General features: G+C 41.3%; 2 protein-coding genes and 1 long non-coding RNA gene across 4 annotated transcripts in view; all 3 read left to right on the top strand.

The window, feature by feature from the left end:
- The first annotated feature begins 299 nt into the window (after positions 1-299).
- LOC101165672 (polymeric immunoglobulin receptor) overlaps positions 300-22945 on the top strand; it is a 33832-nt gene continuing 11186 nt past the window's right edge. For both annotated transcript variants that reach the window (XM_023965467.1, XM_023965466.1), the window contains exons 1-10: positions 300-526; positions 1005-1349; positions 2858-2939; positions 3094-3320; positions 4172-4516; positions 6135-6216; positions 6371-6597; positions 6895-7239; positions 8042-8123; positions 8273-8499. In XM_023965467.1, coding sequence (XP_023821235.1) covers positions 478-526; positions 1005-1349; positions 2858-2939; positions 3094-3320; positions 4172-4516; positions 6135-6216; positions 6371-6597; positions 6895-7239; positions 8042-8123; positions 8273-8499 — 2011 coding nt within the window. In that variant the 5' untranslated portion in view covers positions 300-477. The remainder of the gene's footprint in view (positions 527-1004; positions 1350-2857; positions 2940-3093; positions 3321-4171; positions 4517-6134; positions 6217-6370; positions 6598-6894; positions 7240-8041; positions 8124-8272; positions 8500-22945) is intronic.
- Positions 14711-15880, top strand: LOC105356205. Its single transcript, XR_002875141.1, has 3 exons — positions 14711-15105; positions 15224-15258; positions 15324-15880. It is a non-coding gene; the product is annotated as an uncharacterized LOC105356205 (long non-coding RNA).
- LOC111949100 lies at positions 16016-20095 on the top strand. The gene is made up of 2 exons (XM_023965465.1): positions 16016-16268; positions 17192-20095. Exons 1-2 carry the CDS (start codon positions 16182-16184, stop codon positions 19289-19291), a joined length of 2187 nt encoding a protein of 728 aa, XP_023821233.1. The 5' UTR covers positions 16016-16181; the 3' UTR covers positions 19292-20095.

Genomic DNA, 22945 nt, shown 5'->3' on the forward strand with positions numbered 1-22945 from the left:
TGTGTAACAGTAAACTGGCAGAGGAAATAAAAGCTGAGTTAGGTTTCGATTCCCAAATCTGTCTGAACTTTCAGAATAAAAGTTTTTCAGCTATAACAATCGAGAAATGCACATTTAGACTGTTTTTCTGCACTTATTTTCAGATTTTTTGCTGTTAGTAACTTATTTTGTTTATCCAGAATGTGCCAAAAACAATAAACCATCAGTTTTTCAGCTGTTTGCACATAAACTAAAAGAACTTGTGTATTCAAAAACACACAAAATAGTCTTTCACTTCAGCAAATTCAACTGGATTCATTTTAACTGAAAGGATTCCAGCGTCTAGAAGTCTCCCGGCACTGACGTGGTTAACATCAAGGAGCATCTGGATGGAACTTGAGGTGACTGTGGGGAAATTCAACACTGCGCAACCCAGTGTCTGCGCTTGAGCTGGGCAAAGAGTTACAAGGCAAAAAACCTCCAAACTGAAGTGGAAACATGCTGCAGCTCTTCCTATTGACCCTCAGCCTGTTGCCATGGATGCCAGGTATGACTGCTAAGGTCATCTGCTATGAAACCTTTGAAGCTGCAGATAATTGAGTAAAAACAGGATGATTACTTTGGCCTCCTCCCTTGATTAGGATGTTTTGGTAAATGTAATTTAAATGATGACGTTAGTCTTGCTTCTTGGTTGTTTTTTTTAGCTTAGAAGGAATTTTTCTTTTGTTTTCTTCCAAGTTCTGCTACTTTTTGCAACGATAAAATTCTCTTCAACATTTTGCCTTATTACTTTTTAGTGTTATGAAACAATTTTGAGAAAAAGGAATCAGAAAGGGAAATGGAAGTAGGAAGTGTGATGAGTCGGAGCACAAAAATCCACTTTCGCTATATTTTTCAGTAAATAAAGTCAATAAAGCTATTTGTTCTCTGCAGGTTTTAACCTAGTGGTTCAAGACCAATATGTGTTCTCTGGGAAAAGAGTTCAACCAAGTGTCAACAGTCCCATCTATTCTGCTTTTTGTCAGCGTTCCACTGTGAGGTCACCGTGGACGGCGAGTATTCGGTGCTGGAGGGGGGATCCCTCACCATCCCATGTCACTACGAGCCTAAATACGTTGGCAACGAGAAATACTGGTGTCAGGGGAAAACCAGGGAGTTCTGCACCATCTTAGCTCGGACTGACAACACTCGCTGCATGAATTTAGCTGTGGAGAAAGTGAGCATCTTTGACGACCCGGTCCAGCTGGTGTTTACCGTGACCATGAACGGCCTGAATGAAGAGGACTCCGGGTGGTATATGTGTGGCGTGGGGATCAAAACCTGGTGGTATCGTGACGATATCGGCTACACCTACATTGCTGTCATTCATGGTGAGAAATGGCGACACACATTCAGCTCATTATAACACCTCGAAACGCTTCGTCCACGCCGGTCATGTGACGCGTGTTAAAGATGCACATGTTATTGAAATATTGGTGCATTTTGTGGTACAACACCAAATTTGGCAAAGATGTACCTTAGGATCCTCTCTTTCAGGAAAGTGCGTTAGCCAATAAAAAAATCCACGTGTTTGAAACATATATAATGTCTATATTATAAATACTGTAGAACAGCATTCTATAAGTACCTCCTCAAGTTTAAAAAATGCAGTTTCTGCATGTGTATGCTACAGTCACAAAAACAACTGCCACCACGCCATGGGGAGGCATCGGCAGAATCTTCTAGATTTCACCCTGCCACCTGATTTTTGGAAAATTGTTGCAGTGGGCGGCTACCGTCCATATCAAGTGCCATCAGCCGCCAGTAAGTACCCTTGGGGTACATCAAAAAAGCTGGCCATTCAGTCTGTCACTGGACTGCCACCATGTGACCTTGAAATGGGCTGGGGAGGCCACTGACAGATGTCGCAACTTTGAAAGAAAATCGTTCGATTACCATAAAATGTTTTATTTTTTCTCAGAACCTCCTCTGGCCACTGCGTGGGCTGTTTAGGTGTGATCACTTGCCGAATTTGTTACAAAAATATTTTTGTAACAATTGTGTGTGTGGACGCCATCTTTAATAATTGCTGCCATTTTGGATTTTTCTCATGGCTAACAGGCTTTTCTGAAAGGGGATTGTAAGGTCTGAAATATCAACCTAACCGGCTCTGGTAATGGTGTTCATGCTGGATTACTAGTGCATGTCCGCCAGGTACAGTTGGAGTCTTGCAGGGAAATGTCAAATCGGAACATTTCCGGCTCCAGGCACTTTCTTTCACAGCTCTACTCTGAAAAACGAAAACTTGTGTCTTTTAATTCTGGCCGGGCACAAACTACAATTATCAATTTCTCCTTCACATCAGTTTACAAATGTTGGCAGTTCCGTGAATTGAATGGGATGCAAGTCATAATTCACAACCAAATCAAGTTTGATTTAGTTTAGCTGTCAACATGTATTCAATCGTATTGCCCTTTGTACGTAGAGCGTGAAAACACTCTTAAAAATGTGCACAGCTATGGGTGAATGCCAGAGTTTTAAATGCGGAAACCAGTAATGCATATTTACACACGTTTACTTAGACCTTTCATCAAAAGTGGCCGCTTGCTTTACGCCAGGATTTGCAGAGTTGTTTTCAAGCGACACAGAGGATGAGAGAATTCAGCGACATAAAGAGTTTAGTTGATTTGTTAGCGTCTTCTTGATGCTTTAGTTATCATTATTATTGTCTGTATGTTGGGCTAATGTACTAGATTCCTCCAATGTGTCATGAAGCTAAATAGGTTGATGCTGAAGCTGAAATTCGCAGATTTGCACTTTTATGTAGCCTTTCCATTGAACGCACGTGCGAACGTAGCAATACCGTTCTCACTCTGCTTTCCCATCATGTTTTCTCCAGGTTTGTCAGCTGTACACAGCCAAGTGAGTGGGGAGAAGGGGAGCAGTGTCACAGTTGAATGCGTCTACAGTGAGAGATTAAGGCATCTGAACTTCCTTTCTTTTATTCTTGTCATCCCTAAGTTTTCTGTTCCGACACAGGCAGATTTACAAACAGGCGCAGCTTTTCTAAAATTTCTAGCACCACCAGAGGATGGTGAGCACTAACAGACTCCCCCCGGGACTGCTTGCCAACAGAGACAGCGAGAAGATGTGGTTTCGAAGTGGAGACCTGAGATCCTGCCGATCAACGGGGTCTGAGGGGATCTACGAAGACTCCTCCGTGGTCATCAGAGATGACAGAATTGGGGCTTTCACCGTCACCTACAAAAAGCTGGAGAAAGGAGATACTGCTTGGTACTGGTGTTCTGCAGGGCAGCAAAAGACGCCAGTTCGCATCATGGTCAAGCCACCACCCACCACCAGTAAGATTTATCTTTTCAAATATTACATTTATGGTGCTAGCTGACTTGTTGACCATTAAATGGTCAACAAGCTGACATGGCTAGCTGACTTGACAGACCAATACGTGTTCTCTGGGAAAAGAGTTAAACCAAGTTTCAACATTCCAATTGTTTCCGGCTCAGACCTGTTCAACCTGATGCCCTCCGGGAGGCGCTACAGAGGCATCAGAAGCAAAACGAACAGACTAAAAAACAGCTTCTTTCCAAAGGCAATAACAATCCTCAATTACCAAATGCACAGATAATAAAAAAATAATAATAATAATAATATTCCTGTTTACTCTGTCCACAGTGTCAACTATCTACCTCTTTGCCACCTCTTGCACTTTGACATGTCTACGCACAGTTTTTCATACGCAATTTTGCACAATTATCTCGGCACTCTTCAGCACAGTTTACAGCTTATATTGCACACTTGTATATACTGTTTGTTTGCATGTTTGATTTTATTATATTACGATGTTTTCTTTACTACTTTTCCCTTCGTTACTGTTCTTGCACTGATGGAGATGCTTAAATCTCATCGTACTATGCACAATGACAATAAAGCCATTCTATTTCTGTTTCTATTTTAATACAGCACTCACAGAGGCACAGAGCCATTCCAGGGGAACGGTTAAATTCTGGTTTAAACCCCCCAATACTAAGTGTCACCCTTTTTTAGAGTGGTATCGCTCAGCTGGGGATTTGAACTTACAGCCTTCCAGTTTCAAGGCAAACACCAAGCTGGTCTCGTGACAGACCAATACGTGTTCTCTGGGAAAAGAGTTAAACCAAGTTTCAACAGTCCAATTGTTTCTGCGTTTTGTCAGCATTCCACTGTAAGGTCACCATGGACGGCGAGTATTCGGTGCTGGAGGGGCGATCCCTCACCATCCCATGTCACTACGAGCCTGAATACGTCAGCCACGTGAAATACTGGTGTCAGGGGAGAACCAGGGAGTCTTGCACCATCTTAGCTCGGACTGATGACGCTCGCAGCATCGGTCCAGCTGTGGAGAAAGTGAGCATCTTTGACGACCCGGTCCAGCTGGTCTTCACCGTGACCATGAACAACCTAAAGGAAGGAGACTCCGGGTGGTACATATGCGGCGTGGAGATTGGCAACTTGATGAATCGTGACGATATCGGCTACACCTACATTAATGTCATTCATGGTGAGAAATGGGGACACACATTCAGCTCATTATCCCAGCTTGAAAAGTCATGTAACGCCCGTCATGTGACGCGTGTTAAAAATGCACGTTATTGAAATATTGGTGCATTTTGTGGTACAACACCAAATTTGGCATACAGTAGATGTACCTTAGGATCCTCTCTTTCAGAAAAGTGGGTTAGCCAATAGAAAAATCCACGTGTTTGAAATATATATAATGTGTATATTATAAATACTGTATAACAGCATTCTATAAGTACCTCCTCAAGTTTAAAGATTGCAGTTTCTGCGTGTGTATGCTATATTCACAAAAACAACTGCCACCACGCCATGGGGAGGGATCCTCAGGATCTTCAAGATTTCACGCTGCCGCCTGATTTTTGGAAAATTGTTGCAGTGGCCATAAATGTAGATGGCGGCTGTCAATCAGTCAGGCGGGGTTGACGCGATTATGAAATCAGGCAATAGCTGGGTGGGCTGTGGCAACTGAATCGCCTGCCGGCAGCAGCTCCCATGTGTTCGGTAGCCGTCCATATCAAGTGCCATCAGCCGCCAGTAAGTAGCCTTGGGGTACATTAAAAAAGCTGGCCATTCAGTCTGTCACTGGACTGCCACTATGTGACCTCGAAATGGGTTGGGGAGGCCACTGACAGATGTCAACTTTGAAAGAAAATCGTTCGATTTCCATAAAATGTTTTATTTTTTCTCAGAACCTCATCTGGCCACTGCGTGGCCTGTTAAGGTGTGATCATTTCCCGAATTTGATGAAAAACAATTGTTACAAAAATATTTTTGTAACAAATTGAGTGTTCGGACACCATCTTTAAAAATAGCTGCCATTTTGGATTTACTCATGGCTAACAGGCTTTTCTGAAAGAGGGGATTCTAAGGTCTGAAATATCAAACTAACGGGCTCTGCTAATGGTGTTCATGCTGGATTTTTGCTACCCAATACTAGCGCATGTCCGCCATCTACAGTCGGAAGAGTCTTGCAGCGAAATGTCAAATCGGAACATTTCCGGCTCCAGACTTTTTCTTTCCCAGCTCTACTCTGATAAACGAAAACATGTCTTTTAATTCTGGCCAGACACAAACTACAATTATTAATTTCTCCTTCACACCAGTTTACAAATGTAAGGACTTCCGTGAATTGAATGGGATACCAGTCATACATCACAACCAAATCAAGTTTGATTTGGTTTAGCTGTCAACATGTGTTCAATCGTATTGCCATTTGTACTTACAGCGTGAAAACACTCTTAAAAATGTGCACAGCTATTGGTAAATGCAAGAGTTTTAAATGTGGAAGGCAGAAACGCATTTTTACACACATTTACTTAGACTTTTCATCAAAAGTGGCCGCTTGCTTTACGCCAGGATTTGCAGAGTTGTTTTCAAGCGACACAGAAGATGAGAGAATTCAGCGACATAAAGAGTTTAGTTGATTTGTTAGTGTCTGATGCTAAATAGGCATTGATATGTGCGATTGTAGAAACTTGCGTAGCTGTGTGTTGAAGATGAAATTCGCAGATTTGCGCTTTTATGTAGCCTTTCCATTGAACGCACGTGCGAATGTCGCATACCATTATCACTCTGCTTTCCCATCATGTTTTCTCCAGGTTTGTCAGCTGTACACAGCCAAGTGAGTGGGGAGAAGGGGAGCAGTGTCACAGTTGAATGCGTCTACAGTGAGAAATTAAGGCAACTGAACTTCCTTTCTTTTATTCATGTCATCCCTAAGTTTTCTGTTCCGACACATGCAGATTTACAAACAGGCGTAGCTTTTCTAAAATTTCTAGCACCACCAGAGGATTGTGAGCACTAACCGACTCCCCCCGGGACTTCCTGCCAACAGAGACAGCGAGAAGATGTGGTGTCGAAGTGGAGACCCGAGATCCTGCCGATCAACGGGGTCTGAGGGGATCTACGAAGACTCCTCCGTGGTCATCAGAGATGACAGAATTGGGGCTTTCACCGTCACCTACAAAAAGCTGGAGAAAAGAGATACTGCTTGGTACTGGTGTTCTGCAGGGGAGCAAAGGACGCCAGTGCGCATCATGGTCAAACCACCACCCACCACCAGTAAGATTTATCTTTTCAAATATTACATTTATGGTGCTAGCTGACTTGTTGACCATTAACAAAGCACTCTCAGAAGCACAGAGCCATTCCAGGGGAACAGTTAAATCCTGGTTTACCCCCCCTTAATATTGAGTGTTACCCTTTTTTAGAGTGGTATGGCTCAGCTGGGGATTTGAACTCACAACCTACCAGTTTTAGGGCAGACACCAAGCTGGTCTAATCCAAGACCAATACGTGTTCTCTGGGAAAAGAGTTTAACCAAGTGTCAACAGTCCAATTGTTTCTGCGTTTTGTCAGCATTCCACTGTAAGGTCACCGTGGACGGCGAGTATTCGGTGCTTGAGGGGGGATCCCTCACCATCCCATGTCACTACGAGCCTCAATACATCGGCAACGTGAAATACTGGTGTCAGGGGAAAACCAGGGATTCCTGCACCATCTTAGCTCGGACTGATGACGCTCGCAGCATCGGTCCAGCTATGGAGAAAGTGAGCATCTTTGACGACCCGGTCCAGCTGGTGTCCACCGTGACCATGAACAACCTAAAGGAAGGAGACTCCGGGTGGTACATGTGCGGCGTGGAGATCGGCAACACATGGAAAGCTGACGATATCGGCTACACCTACATTAGAGTCATTCATGGTGAGAAATAGGGACACACGTTCAGCTCATTAAAACAGCTCGAAACGCTACGTTCACACAGGTCATGTGACGCGTTTTAAAGGATGCACATGTTTTTGAAATATTGGTGCATTTTATAGTACAACACCAAATTCGGCATAGATTTACCTTAGGATCCTCTCTTTCAGGAAAGTGTGTTAGCCAATAGAAAAATCCACGTGTTTGAAATATAAATAATGCATATATTGTAAATACTGTATAACAGTAATCTGTAAGTACCTCATTTATATATTTTTTTCTGTTTCGTCCCTACGGGGTCACGGGGCTGACGAAGCCTATCCTGGCCACTTACAGGCGAAGGCAGGGGACTGCCTGGTCTGGTCGCCAGTCTGTCGCATGGCCACATATTACACATCCATTTCACTCTCACGCTCACACCTGTGGACAATATAGAGTTGCCAGTTGACATATGTAGCATGATTTTGGTACCTATAAGTACCTCCTTAAAAGGCTTTAAAGGCTGCAGTTTCAGTATGTGTATGCTACAGTCACAAAAACAACTGACATCACGCCATGAGGAGGCATCAGCAAAATCTTCAAAATTTCACGCTGCCATCTGATTTTTGGAAAATTGTTGCCGTAGCCAAAAATGTAGATGCTGGATGAGCTAATTTACCAGATTCCTACAATTTTCATGAAGCTAAATAGGTTGATGCTGAAGCTTAAATTCGCAGATTTGCGCTTTTATGTAGCCTTTCCATTGAACGCGCGTGCAAATGTTGCATACCGATCTCACTCTGCTTTCCCATCATGTTTTCTCCAGGTTGGTCAGCTGTACACAGCCAAATGAGTGGGGCGGAGGGGAGCAGTGTCACAGTTAAATGCGTCTACAGTGAGAGATTAAGGCATCTGAACTTCCTTTCTTTTATTCATGTCATCCCTAAGTTTTCTGTTCCGACACATGCAGATTTACAAACAGGCGCAGCTTTTCTAAAGTTTCTAGCACCACCAGAGGATTGTGAGCACTAACACCCACGGGTCTTCCTGCCAACAGAGACAGCGAGAAGATGTGGTGTCGAAGTGGAGACCCGAGATCCTGCCGATCAACGGGGTCTGAGGGGATCTACGAAGACTCCTCCTTGGTCATCAGAGATGACAGAATTGGGGCTTTCACCGTCACCTACAAAAAGCTGGAGAAAGAAGATACTGCTTGGTACTGGTGTTCTGCAGGGCAGCAAAGGACGCCAGTGCGCATCATGGTCAAACCACCACCCACCACCAGTAAGATTTATCTTTTCAAACATCACATTTATGGTGCTACTACCTGACTTGCTAACCAGCACTCACAAAAGCACAGAGCCATATGGGGTGATTTCTCAGTAATATGTCACTAAAAAGTCAGACTTTAGAAAAAGAAGACATATATATTATAATTATTTATAATTATACTGTTTTGTTGTTGTTGCTATAATTTAAACATAAACATGAAGAAAAAAATAATTCAAAATATAAAATAGTTGACAAAAAATAGTTGTCAAAAGCTCATATAATTTCCTTTCAAAATAAAAGACCCCATGCGTATATGTCGTTTCATCGCTGCCATAAAGTGAAAGAGCGTAAAGACAACTGAGCGGGTGTATTCAGGAACTGAGTGAGTGAACCTCACAACCGCGCAGGCGCAATTCTACCCGAGCGACCCCGCATTTTATAACTGCAGGCTTGCAATCCTAAATGAGCGGGGATCCTGCACGGGCAATTCCTCTTTGCACCCTCACCTGGATATAAAGTGTTAAGGGGGCGTTTTTGTCAGATGGGGGCAGTATTCAGGGGTGTATTTGTCACTTGGGGGCAGTAAACTTGCTGGTTGATCTGATTGGCCGAAATTTGCATGTCAAGTCCTGCAAAGGCAAGGCAAGGCAAGGCAACTTTATTTGTATAGCACAATTCATAGACAAAGTAATTCAAGGTGCTTCACAAAACAGAAAAAATGCATTAAAATCACAATACATCATACAAATAATCAACGTAAAATTTACTTTAAAAGAAAAGAAAAAAATTGAAAATTGATTTAAAAAGAAAGGAAAGGAAAGAAAAGTGCAGATAGGACCTTTCAGTCATATACACGGCTAAACAGAAATGTTTTAAGTCTAGATTTGAACATGAACACAGAAGAGGCCTGTCTTACGACTTCAGGGAGGCTGTTCCAGATTTTAGCTGCAGAATATTGAAACGCTGATTCCCCTTGTTTAGTTCTGACTCTGGGAATCAACAGGAGGCCGGCCCCTGAGGTCCTCAGAGTACGAGATGGTTCATACGGCACTAACATGTCAGAGATGTACTTTGGTGCTCGGCCATGGAGAGACTTGTACACAAGCAGAGCTGCTTTGAAGTCTATTCTTTGAAGTACAGGGAGCCAGTGCAGAGACCTGAGCACAGGACTAATGTGATCATACTTCCTGGTTCTGGTCAGGACTCGAGCAGCAGCATTCTGGATGTACTGAAGCTGTTTTACATCTCGTTTGGAGAGGCCGGTGAGCAGGCCGTTACAGTAGTCTAACCTACTGGAGACAAATGCATGAATAAGTATCTCCAGGTCTGGCTTTGACACTATGTTTTTGATTTTGGCAATGTTTTTCAGATGGTAAAATGCCGTTGGTTTTACTGACTTGATGTGGCTGTTAAAGTTCAGGTCAGAGTCCATGATTACCCCTAGATTTCTGACTTGATTTGAGGGTTTAAGAGACAGATAATGAAGGTAGCTGCAGACACTTTCTCTTTGTTTCTGTGGGCCAAAAATAATAACTTCAGTCTTGTTTAAGTGTAGCTGGAGAAAGTTGTTCTGCATCCACGCACTGATCTGTTGGAGGCAGTGGCTGAGTGAATCCACTGGCCCATATTCACCTGTTGTCAGTGACACATAGATCTGAGTATCATCTGCATAGTTGTGATAAGATATGTTATTTCTGCGTATTAACCGCCCTAGTGGCAGCATGTAGAGGTTGAACAGAAGGGGTCCCAGCATCGATCCCTGGGGCAGACCACAAGTCAAGGCCATGTAGTCTGAGACACAACTCCCAATTTCAACAAAGTATTTCCTGTCTTCTAGATAAGACTTGAGCCAAATTAGGGCAGATCCAGAGATGCCAACCCAGTCTTGGAGTCTGTGCAAAATGATCCCATGATCAACAATATCAAAGGCAGCACTCAGGTCTAGCAGGATTAAGACAGAGAGTTTGCCATCATCAGTGTTCAGGCGGATGTCGTTGGTTACCTTGATAAGAGCAGTTTCTGTGCTATGATGGGGTCTAAAACCTGACTGGAAAACATCAAATGAATTGTTTAATAGGAGAAAGTCAGTGAGCTGTTGGTAGACAACTTTTTCAAGGACTTTTCCTAAAAATGGCAGATTAGAGATAGGTCTGTAATTATTCAGTACAGTGGGATCAAGACCGCTCTTCTTCAGGAGGGGTTTAATGACTGCAGTTTTTAAGGCCTCTGGGAATATTCCAGATTGAAGAGACATGTTAACTATTTGAGTAATTGGTGGCAACACACTGTTCAGGACAGACTTTGGAAATCTAGTGGGTAACACATCAAGGCAGCATGTAGACGAGCTCAGACGGGTGATGGTCTCTTGGACAGTTTAGTCAGTGACAGGTACAAAGTGAGTCAGCTTAGAGTGAGTAGGTGGCCGTTGGATAGTTATGTGTTTTGGAGTTGATGGCTTTTTTAATGCCCTGAACCTTGTCATTACATTAAAATACAGCAAACTCATCACATTTAGGTGTGCAAACCAGTTCTATTGGTAGCTGGGTTGGAGGGTTAGTTGATCTGTTTACTGTTGTGAACAGGTTACGAGAGTTCCTGCTGCAACTTCCAATGATTTCAGAGAAGTACCTTTCCCTTGTTCTGCATAAGATCTGGTTGTAAGCGTACAACTCCCCCTTATACATTCCATAATGAACCTGGAGTTTTGACCTGCTCCACTTTCGCTCAGCTCTGCGGCACTGTTGTTTCTGTGCCCTGACTAGATCATTGTTCCTCCAGGGAGCTTTCTGTCTATGTTTTCTCAATTTAACCTTCATAGGGGCAATGGCATCCAGAACATTCAAGATGCTAGAAGTAACAGAATTCAGCATTTCATCAACATTGGCACCAGATGCGTTTTCAGGGTTTATCATTTCTACAAACTGTGCCCTAGTGCTCTCATTTATTTGTCTCATTTGGACAACTGCAGGGCCAGGCGGTGGTTTGGGAGCAACAGACAGGTCAAAGAATGCACAAAAATGATCAGAGAGGGCGACATCAACCACACTGACATTGTAAATAATAACCCCCTTTGTGATGAGCAGGTCCAGAGTGTGCCCTCTGCTGTGGGTGGGGCAACTCACATGACACACTGAATTAGATCAAAGGTTTCAAGGACAGCATTGAGCCCTTTTGCATTTCTGTCATTGACATTATCAACATGCACATTAAAATCACCTGTAATGACTAGACCATCAAAGTCTGTGCACACAACTGAGAGCATTTTAGTGAAATCATCAAAGAAACTTTGGCTGTGCTGAGGAGGTTTGTACATTACTATGCAGAGTAAGGGAGGAGTTTGTTTTAACTCAATCTTAAAGGACACATACTCAAATGATGAAAACACACCAAATGATAGTCTGTGGGTTGCACTATTATCTCTGAACAGTGCAGAAATGCCTCCACCGTTTTTATTTTCTCGTATTTCCGATTCATGTTTGTAGTTGGGGGGAGTTGATTCGACTAGAGCTATGTTTCCTGTGTTTCTGTCAAGCCATGTTGTCAAGCCTCTAGAGGCGCGCAGGGGAGGTCGAGTTGAGGGTAGTTTGGGTGATGGACCAGGAGGAGCGGGAGCTGGATGGGATTTGGGTGAACGATGGAGGGGGCGTGTTGGAGGAGGTTTGGATGAGGGACGTGTTGGAGGGACTTTGGGTTAAGGATAAGGAGGGGGCGCTGGAGGGGTAGGAGAGCTCCTGTGTGGTGTGAGGCTCACAGGTGTTAGGGGAGCCATCTTAATTCCTGACTTAATGAGGCCATCAAAATGGCTAGGTAGGGTCATCGGTGAAAGTGGGGGGGCGAAAAGGAAAGTGAGTCTTCACTGGGAGTAGATGTAGCGGTGGGCGCCCACAGCTGGTCAGATGGTGGTATTTTTGGGGCCAAATCTGGTGGTTGTTCTTGTGGTTCTGCAGCTGGGTCCTTAGCTGGCGGTAGTTGTTGTGGTAGTTGTTGTGGTGCTGGTGCAGCTGAGTCCTTAGATGGAGGTGGTTGTGGTGGTGGTGCTGCCGGATCCAAGTCTTTGATCGGTGGTGGTGGAGGTAGTTTTTGTTGCCGTTGTGCTGTGATTCCTGGGACATTGGCTCGGTCCTTCCTTACTGCCTTTTCAGGGCCTTGGCCTCTATGCCCCAGAGCGTGGAGGAGGTTCTTCATTAACTCTCTTGCTCCACCTCTGTTCAGGTGTGGGCGCCTCTTCCCATGAATAGGTCCTTTCGCTGCCAGAATATATTGAAGTTCTCAATGTAATGGAATCCTCTGGAAGCACACTCTGGAGAGCCAATTGTTCAGCTGAAACAGATGGCTGAACTTGAGTGACACCCTATCAATGTTAGGAAGAGGTCCACTGATGAATGCTTCAACCTCTACTTTGTCAATCTCTCCAAATAACTTCATGAAGTCTTTTTTCAAACGTTCAGATTGTTCTTTTTTGATATCAACAGCACCTACATGGATGATTATTCGTTTAACTCCTTGGTACAAGACTTTAGATAAGAGTCCTGTAATCACTGGAACAGTAGAACTCGGGCAACATAAAGTTTGCATTTATTTCCTTGGTCTTGGGTCGTTGGTTAACATTTTAATCCAGGTTACATCTGTCGTATATTTCTTTTAAAGCCTCTAACGCAAACAGGGGTGGCGAACAAGTTTGACACAAAGAGACGAAATTTCTAACTATGATAGTCAAAGAGCAACACCACGCACTGACCTGCCAGACATACACACACAGACACGCAATTTAAGCCATTTTATTTCCAACAACACACTCCTTCATTTACAATACTACAGTACTGGATTAAACGGCGCAGCTTCAGTTATGAGTGTTTTTTTTTCTGTATTTAACGTATCAGTAAAACGTGCATGCTCGTGTTAAGTTCTACAGACCAAAAGTAACTCGCCTCTTAACAAAAAGAGTGAACTACAAATGCATTTCTGAAGAAAAAAGATATTTTTTTGCCTTTTCATTAGAATTGTTTGCTTCAAGCTGTGAAGTGCAAACTCTGTGAAACACCATTCTGTAAAAATCAATAATCTCACAAAAAAGAATAAATGTCTAATGAAGACTTGTCAGAATATTCTTGTTACAATAAATATTTTGTAGGAAAGTCAATCTTTATTTTATCTTTTTGCATACAGTAAACCCTTGTTTTTCGCGGGGGTTACATTCCAAAAAGAACACGGGATAGGCAAAATCCGTGAAGTAGAAACCTCTGTTTTTTTTACAATTATTATACAATTAAATACTCTATTATACATTGAAAAGAAAGAACAAACCAGTTTACAGGCTCAAGCATTTGTTTCACAAATAAAAGTACTTTAGAAACAAATAACTTCTGTACTGTACTGTCAAATAATAATTTTAATCATCAATGTGAACAGAAGGCTTCAAATCGCAGAGATTAGCCCCGCCCACCGCGACCCTAGTTTTGGATTAAACGGGAGAAAATTTAAAATGATTATGAGAAAAATACAAAGTACAGTCAGACAAATAGTAACTCAGGTGTATTTCACTGCTCTTCAGACTGAGCCGCTGCATCCTGACTCCGCTCTGCAGTGATTTCTTCTTTTGAAGCCCGCGGTGCAGGTGTGTTTGTTCGGGAGAAGGAATAAATACACAAATATATTCTACAAACAGCAGTGACCGTACTATGAATGAATCAAATGTTAGCGCTGATGTGGCACTCTAATACGTAACCGACGCCATCACCGAAACGCGCAGTGAAATCACAGCATTAATTCTTACCGGCTGCCTCCATTTTTACTTTTTTGTTTTATGTTTTTTTATATTTTCTTTTCTCTGTTTTTTATTTACTGCAAAAATAAATACTTGAAATATAGATTTTCTTTCAGTTTGACCTAACAGTCACCAAACCTTCTGTACTGACTAATCATGACCTTATTATCATACTATAAATAAAGATTATGTCAATAGTTCACTTTGTTTATTTTTAGGAATTTTTCATATTTACAAATGGATCAGATTTGGTCAAAAATCCTCAATAGCTCTGAAGATGCTAGAATTTTCAACATAATTTTTATTGTAGTAGGAAAATAAGGTCATAATTAGTCAGAACAGGAAGTTTGTGTCAGTAACTACAGCATCTTCAAAGCTATTGAGGATTTTTGACATATCTGATCAATTTCTTAATATGAAAAATTCTTAAAGATAAACAAAGTGAATTAACGACATAATCTTTGTTGCAGTAGGACAATAAGGTCATCATTAGTTAGAACAGGAAGTTTGGTGAAAGAAGCTTTAGTATCTTTAGAGCTATTGTGCACATTATGATTCATTTATCTATTACATTTTAAAAAGTATATGCAATAAAATAAAGTAGAGATAGACTTTCTCACAAAATTCAGCATAATAATAATAATGTAGCATGATTATGCTGACGAGTCTTCATTACCAGTTCATATAAATATATGTGACAGACAGGGCTGTGGGTGGTGGTTTGTCCCTCATGGTATTCCATAGTTTAACATTCATGGCCAGCACCTGTCTGTTGAGCTGCGATTGGCTCACAAGGCCGATAAATAGCAGCAGTGGGAGTTCCATCTAGATGCTGGTTTCCTGGTTTGGCCTTGGTGGGTGATCTTGACATGTGGACCTTTTTTTTACTAAAGCTTTTAATCATTGAGTCCTTTTACTAAAGTTTTTGAGCATTTGAGTTTGCAACATTTTAAATTCTATTTATATTAACAGGTGGTGGCATGAGTTCTGACCCTGGGGCATGAGAGGTAATATAAGGGTTTGTAAAACATGTGTGTCCCAGGGGAGAACTAACTTATTATTCTTTTTCCAGCAGAGTTGCCACTGCTGTTTTGCTTGTAGTGTTTTTAGTCAATGTTTTTAGTCATTGTTTTTAATGTTTTTTTTAACCAACCTTGACACCCTTGCTTTTATCCATTTTTAAACTGTTTTGTGCTCATTTTAGTAACTTGGTGGCTGGACCTGGCTGAAGGTGGCTGCCTCCTCCTTTTATCCTTATGGTAGCTGGTGGGTGCCATACGTGGTGTTGTGTAAGGGGGACCCCCCCCCCCCCCCTGTGTTCGGCCCATAAATTGGTGGTGTCGTGCTCAGGTGCACCTCTTCTGTTTTGTATTTTCTTTTAATCACTGTTTGGGTTGTGGTGTGTTTTTGTGTGCATTTGGGCCCTGAGCAGGTACTCCTGGTGAGGGTTTGGATCAGAGATCTCCCTTGGTGGTGTTTGGGGCTACCCACCGGTGCAGTGGGGCTGAGGTGATCTGGAGGCAACCGCCCTCATTCAGTGTTGGAGTGCAGTCCAACTGTCTGAGTTTATTTTAACCTTTTTTTATGGAACTTGTGTCAAGTTTTTAATAAATTGTATATTTTTAACCACTAAGAAATCCAGTCTCCATTTGGTGTGCAAATGTAAGAGGGCATTCGGTCACATATATATGGAAGCTCTGAGCTGCCACTGCGAAAAATATTTTTTGGAACAGCTTCTCGTAATAACGAGAAAGTATCTCGTTATAACGTGATACGTTTCTCGTAATAACGAGAAACTTATCTCGTTATTACGAGAAACCTATCACGTTATAACGACATACTTTCTCGTAATAACGACATAGTTGTTTACAGTAAAACGTCATCTTCTCGCGGGACATTTCATTCTCGTCTTGATGACCTGTGGGAAAAGATGGAGAATCAGCGGGAGCCTCTTTATTCCTTTTTAAGGGATAGAAATGTGTCAGAGGACAGAATTTCCACCATGAGGAATGACAAAGTAAGTTATACTTATGAAAAACATAGTTTACGTGAGTTTCATATCGATTTAATTTATTTTTTTGTTACTGAATGAGGCACAGCGAGCTTCTTCTAACTCCAGCGACAACGTTCACCGAACGCACACACACCCACAGGTAGACCCCGCCCCCCCCTCTCTCACCAGTCATCAGCCCACCGCTGATTGACACACACTGTGGTCTAGCATCTTGCAGAAAGAGGGGGGCGCCGGCCACCTGCAGCTCTGTCCAAACTCTGGGTCGTTACAGTATGTAATGTTTTAGAGTTGCAGGGTATAACTCTCTTCAGTATGGACGTGCTGTGTTAACGTCTTTTATTAACATAACTGGTAGCAATCGCTTTTAACAGAAGGCTTCGTGCTTCGTTCATATCCCATAATGCATTATTCTTATTGTCAATACATCTTTACCGTAACGGAGATGCATTCGAGTGCAGTAGGATAAACGTATATCAAGATATTACAAAGTACACCTCGATTAATGCTGTTATCCTAAGCTAATCATAGCGTATACTTTTATCCTGCAGAAATGACGAGTTGAGCATGATTATTTACAATTTATTAGGTGTCAACATCAAGCAGTTAATGTAGAACTTTATGTTGATAGCATTCATGAGCAAGTGAGTGAAAACTATTTTATTATTGGCTTCATCATGACATAAGAAGCCATGCCAACTAGTTATGTTTGATATTATGTGTAAAAACCACAACTGGAGCAAAAGCGCGTCCTGGTGGTGTGATGCACGTAGTGTAGCTCCAGATAGTCACAAACTGTCTTGATGCTTCTTGATGAATATGTTGCGTATACAATCCTACTTTTTTTTAAGGTACAGTAAACCACTGTTTAGTCCAGTTTAAAACAATTACTTTTACCATGAATAACTAATAATAAATTGTTTCTGTAGATTGACATATCAGTTATTGGAAGCATGGATGATGACAGCTTGGCCACCTACGTTCCAATCTACGGTGACAGGATTGCCACACGAAGGTTTTGCTCTGAATATAAAAAGAAAGGTGAGAGAGATGCACAACGCCAGTCATTGCTTCAAAAACTAAAAAGAAAGATGGGATTTGACACACAACCAGAAGGCCCTGACCATGGAGAACATGATACAACTCAAACACATCCAAGGGCATATTTGAAGAACAACAAGCTGGCTGTGAGAAAGACCAGAAAGGTTGAGTTAGGATGGATACACGAAGGAAAGCAGCTACGCAAGAAAAATGGAGGTGGAACAAGGAGAATAGATTTGCCAAAGGAAGCAAAAAAGGCTGACATTTTAAGCATTGCAAAGGAACTATTTTTTCCAAATGGAAGATCTAAAAAGGGACAACTGGAGGATTTTACTTTTGATATTTTAGATTATCAAGAGGATGCAGTATTAGATGAAAACACCACAGTAGGAGAACTTTATTCCCTGCTAAAAATGGGAACGTTAAGATTTTATCTTTGCACAAGAGAACGGAAGGAATCAAGAATCCCAGAAATCAGTATTCCAGATGACCGCATGGACCACGATGAGCCAGAGGATGAAAACAGCTCCTCATATTCATCTAACTTCTCAGAGGTCCTGATAGGTCCTCACACTGGTGAACCTCTGGCATGGCAACTGGAAGACACTCTGCCCATTTCATCAAGTGATGAAGGGGAATCTGTGAGTCTTAATCTTACTTCAGCCACCCTGAACTTAAGTTCTGTGAACCAGTTTGTCTCAAACAACTCTGCACCAACGATAGCTACCTCCACTGAAGAGCCTGAACCTGCTCTTATGCTCCCACCATCTGCTGTGTCTATTTTGTCAAGTTATGAAGGAGACTCGGCAGTTCTTCTGATTCCTTCTTCTGCCCTTGAGCTGGCAAGTCAAAGCAATATCACAACCAGTGATGTGCCATCTACATCCAGTGTTACTGAGCAGCCTGCATCTACCTCTGTGTCCCACATACCTAGTATGACTTCATCAGATAATGAAGCACACAGTAATACTGAGCTGTCCGGATATGACACGATTAATGTTAACATTAAACTTCATAGGACAATGCTTATGGATGAACTGATAACACAGTTCAAAGATCCCAGCTTGCTCACCTGTCCTTTAAAATTTAGTTTTATCGATGAAATAGGAGCAGATGCAGATGGAGTTTCTAGAGATGTCTATTCTGCTTTCTGGACAGAGTTTTTAGACAGTGCTGCTGAAGGGCAAGACATGAGAGTTCCATTACTTTCCCCAAAGTGGCAGGAGGAAGAATGGAAATCTGTTGGACGGATCCTTGTAAAGGGGTTCCTAGACCATGGCTATTTCCCAAGCCGCCTTGCACCAGCTTTCACAGTGGCGCTGGTTTTTGGTGAGCACTTGGTGTCACCTGACTTGCTATTTGAGTCACTCCTCTTTTACATCAGTCCAGAAGAGAGAGATCTTGTGAACAAGGCTTTGCTGGAGGATCTTCTTGGTGAAGAGCATGAGGAACTGCTTGATTTATTAGATCGTGTGGGTGCTAAATTTATCCCAACAAGAGAAAACTTGAAAGCTGTGCTTTTAAATGTTGCACATAAGCTGATCATTCAACAGCCAAAATATGCTCTTGATAAAATGTCAGAAGTTGCAAGAACAACATTTGCACATGTCTTCAAGAGCCAACTAAAAATTCAAGAAATGTATGAAAACATGAAACCTACAGCAAGAAAGGTTCTGAAATTATTAGATGCTAATCCTACTACACAAGCTGAGAGCCAGAGTCTGAGGTACTTACAGCAGTACATCAGAGGACTTGATCAGGCAGGTCTCAGAAGGTTTCTGCGATTTACAACTGGCTCAGATGTGCTTTGTGTTACCAAAATCGAAGTTCTCTTCACACCCTTAGATGGAGTAGCACGGCGGCTAGTAGCACATACATGTGGTCCAGTTCTGGAGCTACCTTGGACATACTTGTCCTTCCCAGAGCTGCGTGTGGAGCTCGACTATATACTGAGCAGCAACAGCTGCTATGTTATGAACATTGCGTAATATTAAAAATAAGGTGCCTGTTGAAATCTTTTTTTTATGTTGAAATGTTTCACAGAAATAACAGAAATGTGCACAAATAAATCTAAAGTGTTTTGGTAACGTTTTGGTTATTACTATGTAACATATTCCAAAAGAAGTTTTTTTTATTTGAAGTAAGAATAGAGACAATATCAGGAGAATGTACAAATGCGATGTACCACTGTAAAATTCATATTCAACAGTTTTTGTTATTGATGCCAATGGAAAAGAATCACTTATTGAGAAGGAAGACTGGTTAAAAGAATACTGTGAAAGACGAGCATTTGAGGTAACATTAACACTGTTCATAAAAAGATTTCCAAGTTAAGCAGGTTAAGCTTGAAGAATGCATCTACATATCTTTTTTTCTTTTTACAGGGCAGTATTATATGTTATATTCCTTTCTGGTTTGATGTGCATTAAGCACAATGATGTCCTGGTTCACAACAAAAGTATTTATTTTTGTACTCGTTTTTAATGTATGTGAAGTTTCTCATGTTCACTTTTGAGATTTGGTTTTTCAGATTTAAAACATATCTGCTCTACAGTTTTGCACTTTGATGGAGAGAACCTCCTCCCAATAGGACATTTTAGAGCACTTGTTAAATGAACATTTTGTTTACCATGTCAAAGCACATGTAGCAAGATTTCTGAAAGTTATGAGGAAAAGAACAAAATTGTTGGTTTGATCACCCAAATTGTTTATTTTGTGATGATTAAAACATTACACATTCAACATAATGAGTCCTTGATTTTTCAACTTTTTATCATAGCTGCATTTCCAGATTAGTTATCAGTTTAAAACTGACCTCAGTCACCAAGTACAGAGAACTTTAAGGGTAGTTGTTGTGTTAGACATAATGAAAAGTATATTTTATGTATTTACTGAGGTGGGGTGTGGTTTATAAATTAAATTTGAATAGGTTGTGTACTGTATTATAGATTCAACATTTTTAATGACATTTTCTAAATTGTTCTCCAACATGTACACTTAAATGTATATTATGTAGAATTTACATATCTAAATATCTTACACATTTATGAGAAAACTGAGTAAACCTAGATCCATATCTTACTAACATTCCACTACTCTTATGTCATAGCATTTTTTCAGTCATACACAACAGCAAAAAGTTTCAAGTTCTGTAAACAAAATATATGAAGGTGCATGAAAGGACAATATGACACCAATTATGAGTACGCAGAAGTTGATTGTAAAGAAAGCAGGAAACTGTTGATTTGAACCAGTGTTACACGTCTGACAGGTTTGAACGTATGGAAGCTCTTAAAAATAGATACAGTTCAATTGCTTCATTTGGTGTGGTCGGTGCATGAAGACAGTTTTCTGCCATCAGGAGGCAGGATAGTGAGAAGACGGTTTCATCACATGTGTCTGGTCCCCTCTGAAGACAATATGCTTTGCAAGTTGCCACTGCTTGCTCGGAAACTTGCTTCAAATAATCTTGTCCACCAAAAAGCTGCGGGAGGGTATACATCATGCATGGTCGGCCACTTGGAGCAATCGCATTTCTGCTCTGACGAATGATGTGAGTGTTCCATAAATGAACAACATTTTGAAGCTCTTCCTGAAAGGGAAGCAAAAACAAACATGTTTATACATTACATATCCCTTATTTAAAAGCATTTCCTTATCATATATTATTTTCTCTCTCAAATACATGTACACACCTCAATGATCTTCAAACAGCTGAAAAGAATCAGCTGCTTGTCCAAGAAGTCCCCAGTGAAATCATCTGAATCCTTCAGTTTTTGAAAAACGTTAATCCAGTACTGTGCATGGTGTTTCCTTAAGAAAGCCCACCAGCTCTCTATTCGCTGATTGTGGGTACTGGATCCTAAAATGAAGCAATTTCTGGTAAAGCTGTCATCATTATCAAGGCGTAAAAATCTTTGAATGTCTTCCATTGTACCGTTCTCTGTCCCCATGTCTGTACGGACTCTGGCTGCAGTACCACCTCTTTTCTCAACTTCTGAAATGAAATATCCAGCAATAATTTTAGGATTACTGTTTGTAGAGTATGCATGAAGCCAGATAACCATTCTGGAAAACCCATCCACAGCCCCATTCAGACAAATTCCATATGGTTTCAGTTTATCATAAGAGTCCACATGCCAAATAAAGTTTGGTCCAGGATTACAATACAGTCGACGACGGAGACGATTACGTTGTCTCAACTCAACACCTCTGGGATCCAGAATTTTGATTAACTGTCTCACTGTGTTCTGGGTGACAAAAAATCCCTCCTGTATACATCTAAGATGTTGCAGTTTGTATCCATTAAGTTGACCATAAGTCTGCAGTTGTCCAATAAGAAATAATGCAATGTCAAGAACGTCACTTTGGTTTTTTCTTCTGTGAAGTCTCAGTGTTGACAAGATTCTTCGAAGAGTCCGAAGGCTGATTATTATTCTATCAACAGCGCTGAGTGAAAGCAGTATTTCTCTATGGTTTAACCCCATTGAAAAGTACACTTTAATTAGAGAATGCAAATGTCCTCTATCTGCATCCATGAAGGAAGTCAGTCAGTAGGTTTTCTTAATCCTCTCAAAATCTTCAGGTAGTGTTTCTTCGTCCAGCCTCAGAGATGTCGATCTGTAAAAACAACAAAATTATTGGTGCTATGTTTTTTTCTTTTTTAAATAACAGTTTAAATAAGTGATTTTACTGAACTTTTCTACACGTTAAGCTTCACACAAAGTTTGCCTTTGTTTTTGAAAGAAATGTCAGAAGTTCAAGTCTTCAAAATTTAAAGTTGCTTGAAAATAGGCACTGTGAATTTTAAGAGTTTAAATATTAATTCAAATAAGTATGCATTCCAAAACGTAAAATAGAACCTTGTTTTCTCTGCATCTTTTGACGGATTATTGATACAGCCATCATCCTGTTCCTCTCCAGCGCGTCAAAAAAGCGCACGTATACGTGCATCACACCACCAGGACGCGCTTTTGCTCCAGTTGTGGTTTTTACACATAATATCAAACATAACTAGTTGGCATGGCTTCTTATGTCATGATGAAGCCAATAATAAAATAGTTTTCACTCACTTGCTCATGAATGCTATCAACATAAAGTTCTACATTAACTGCTTGATGTTGACACCTAATAAATTGTAAATAATCATGCTCAACTCGTCATTTCTGCAGGATAAAAGTATACGCTATGATTAGCTTAGGATAACAGCATTAATCGAGGTGTACTTTGTAATATCTTGATATACGTTTATCCTACTGCACTCGAATGCATCTCCGTTACGGTAAAGATGTATTGACAATAAGAATAATGCATTATGGGATATGAACGAAGCACGAAGCCTTCTGTTAAAAGCGATTGCTACCAGTTATGTTAATAAAAGACGTTAACACAGCACGTCCATACTGAAGAGAGTTATACCCTGCAACTCTAAAACATTACATACTGTAACGACCCAGAGTTTGGACAGAGCTGCAGGTGGCCGGCGCCCCCCTCTTTCTGCAAGATGCTAGACCACAGTGTGTGTCAATCAGCGGTGGGCTGCTGACTGGTGGGAGAGAGGGGGCGGGGTCTACCTGTGGGTGTGGGTGTGTGTGCGTGTGCGTTCGTTGAACGTTGTCGCTGGAGTTAGAAGAAGCTCGCTG

The sequence above is a fragment of the Oryzias latipes genome, chromosome 17 (genome assembly GCF_002234675.1).
Source record: "Oryzias latipes chromosome 17, ASM223467v1".
Taxonomy (NCBI): Eukaryota; Metazoa; Chordata; class Actinopteri; order Beloniformes; family Adrianichthyidae; genus Oryzias; species Oryzias latipes.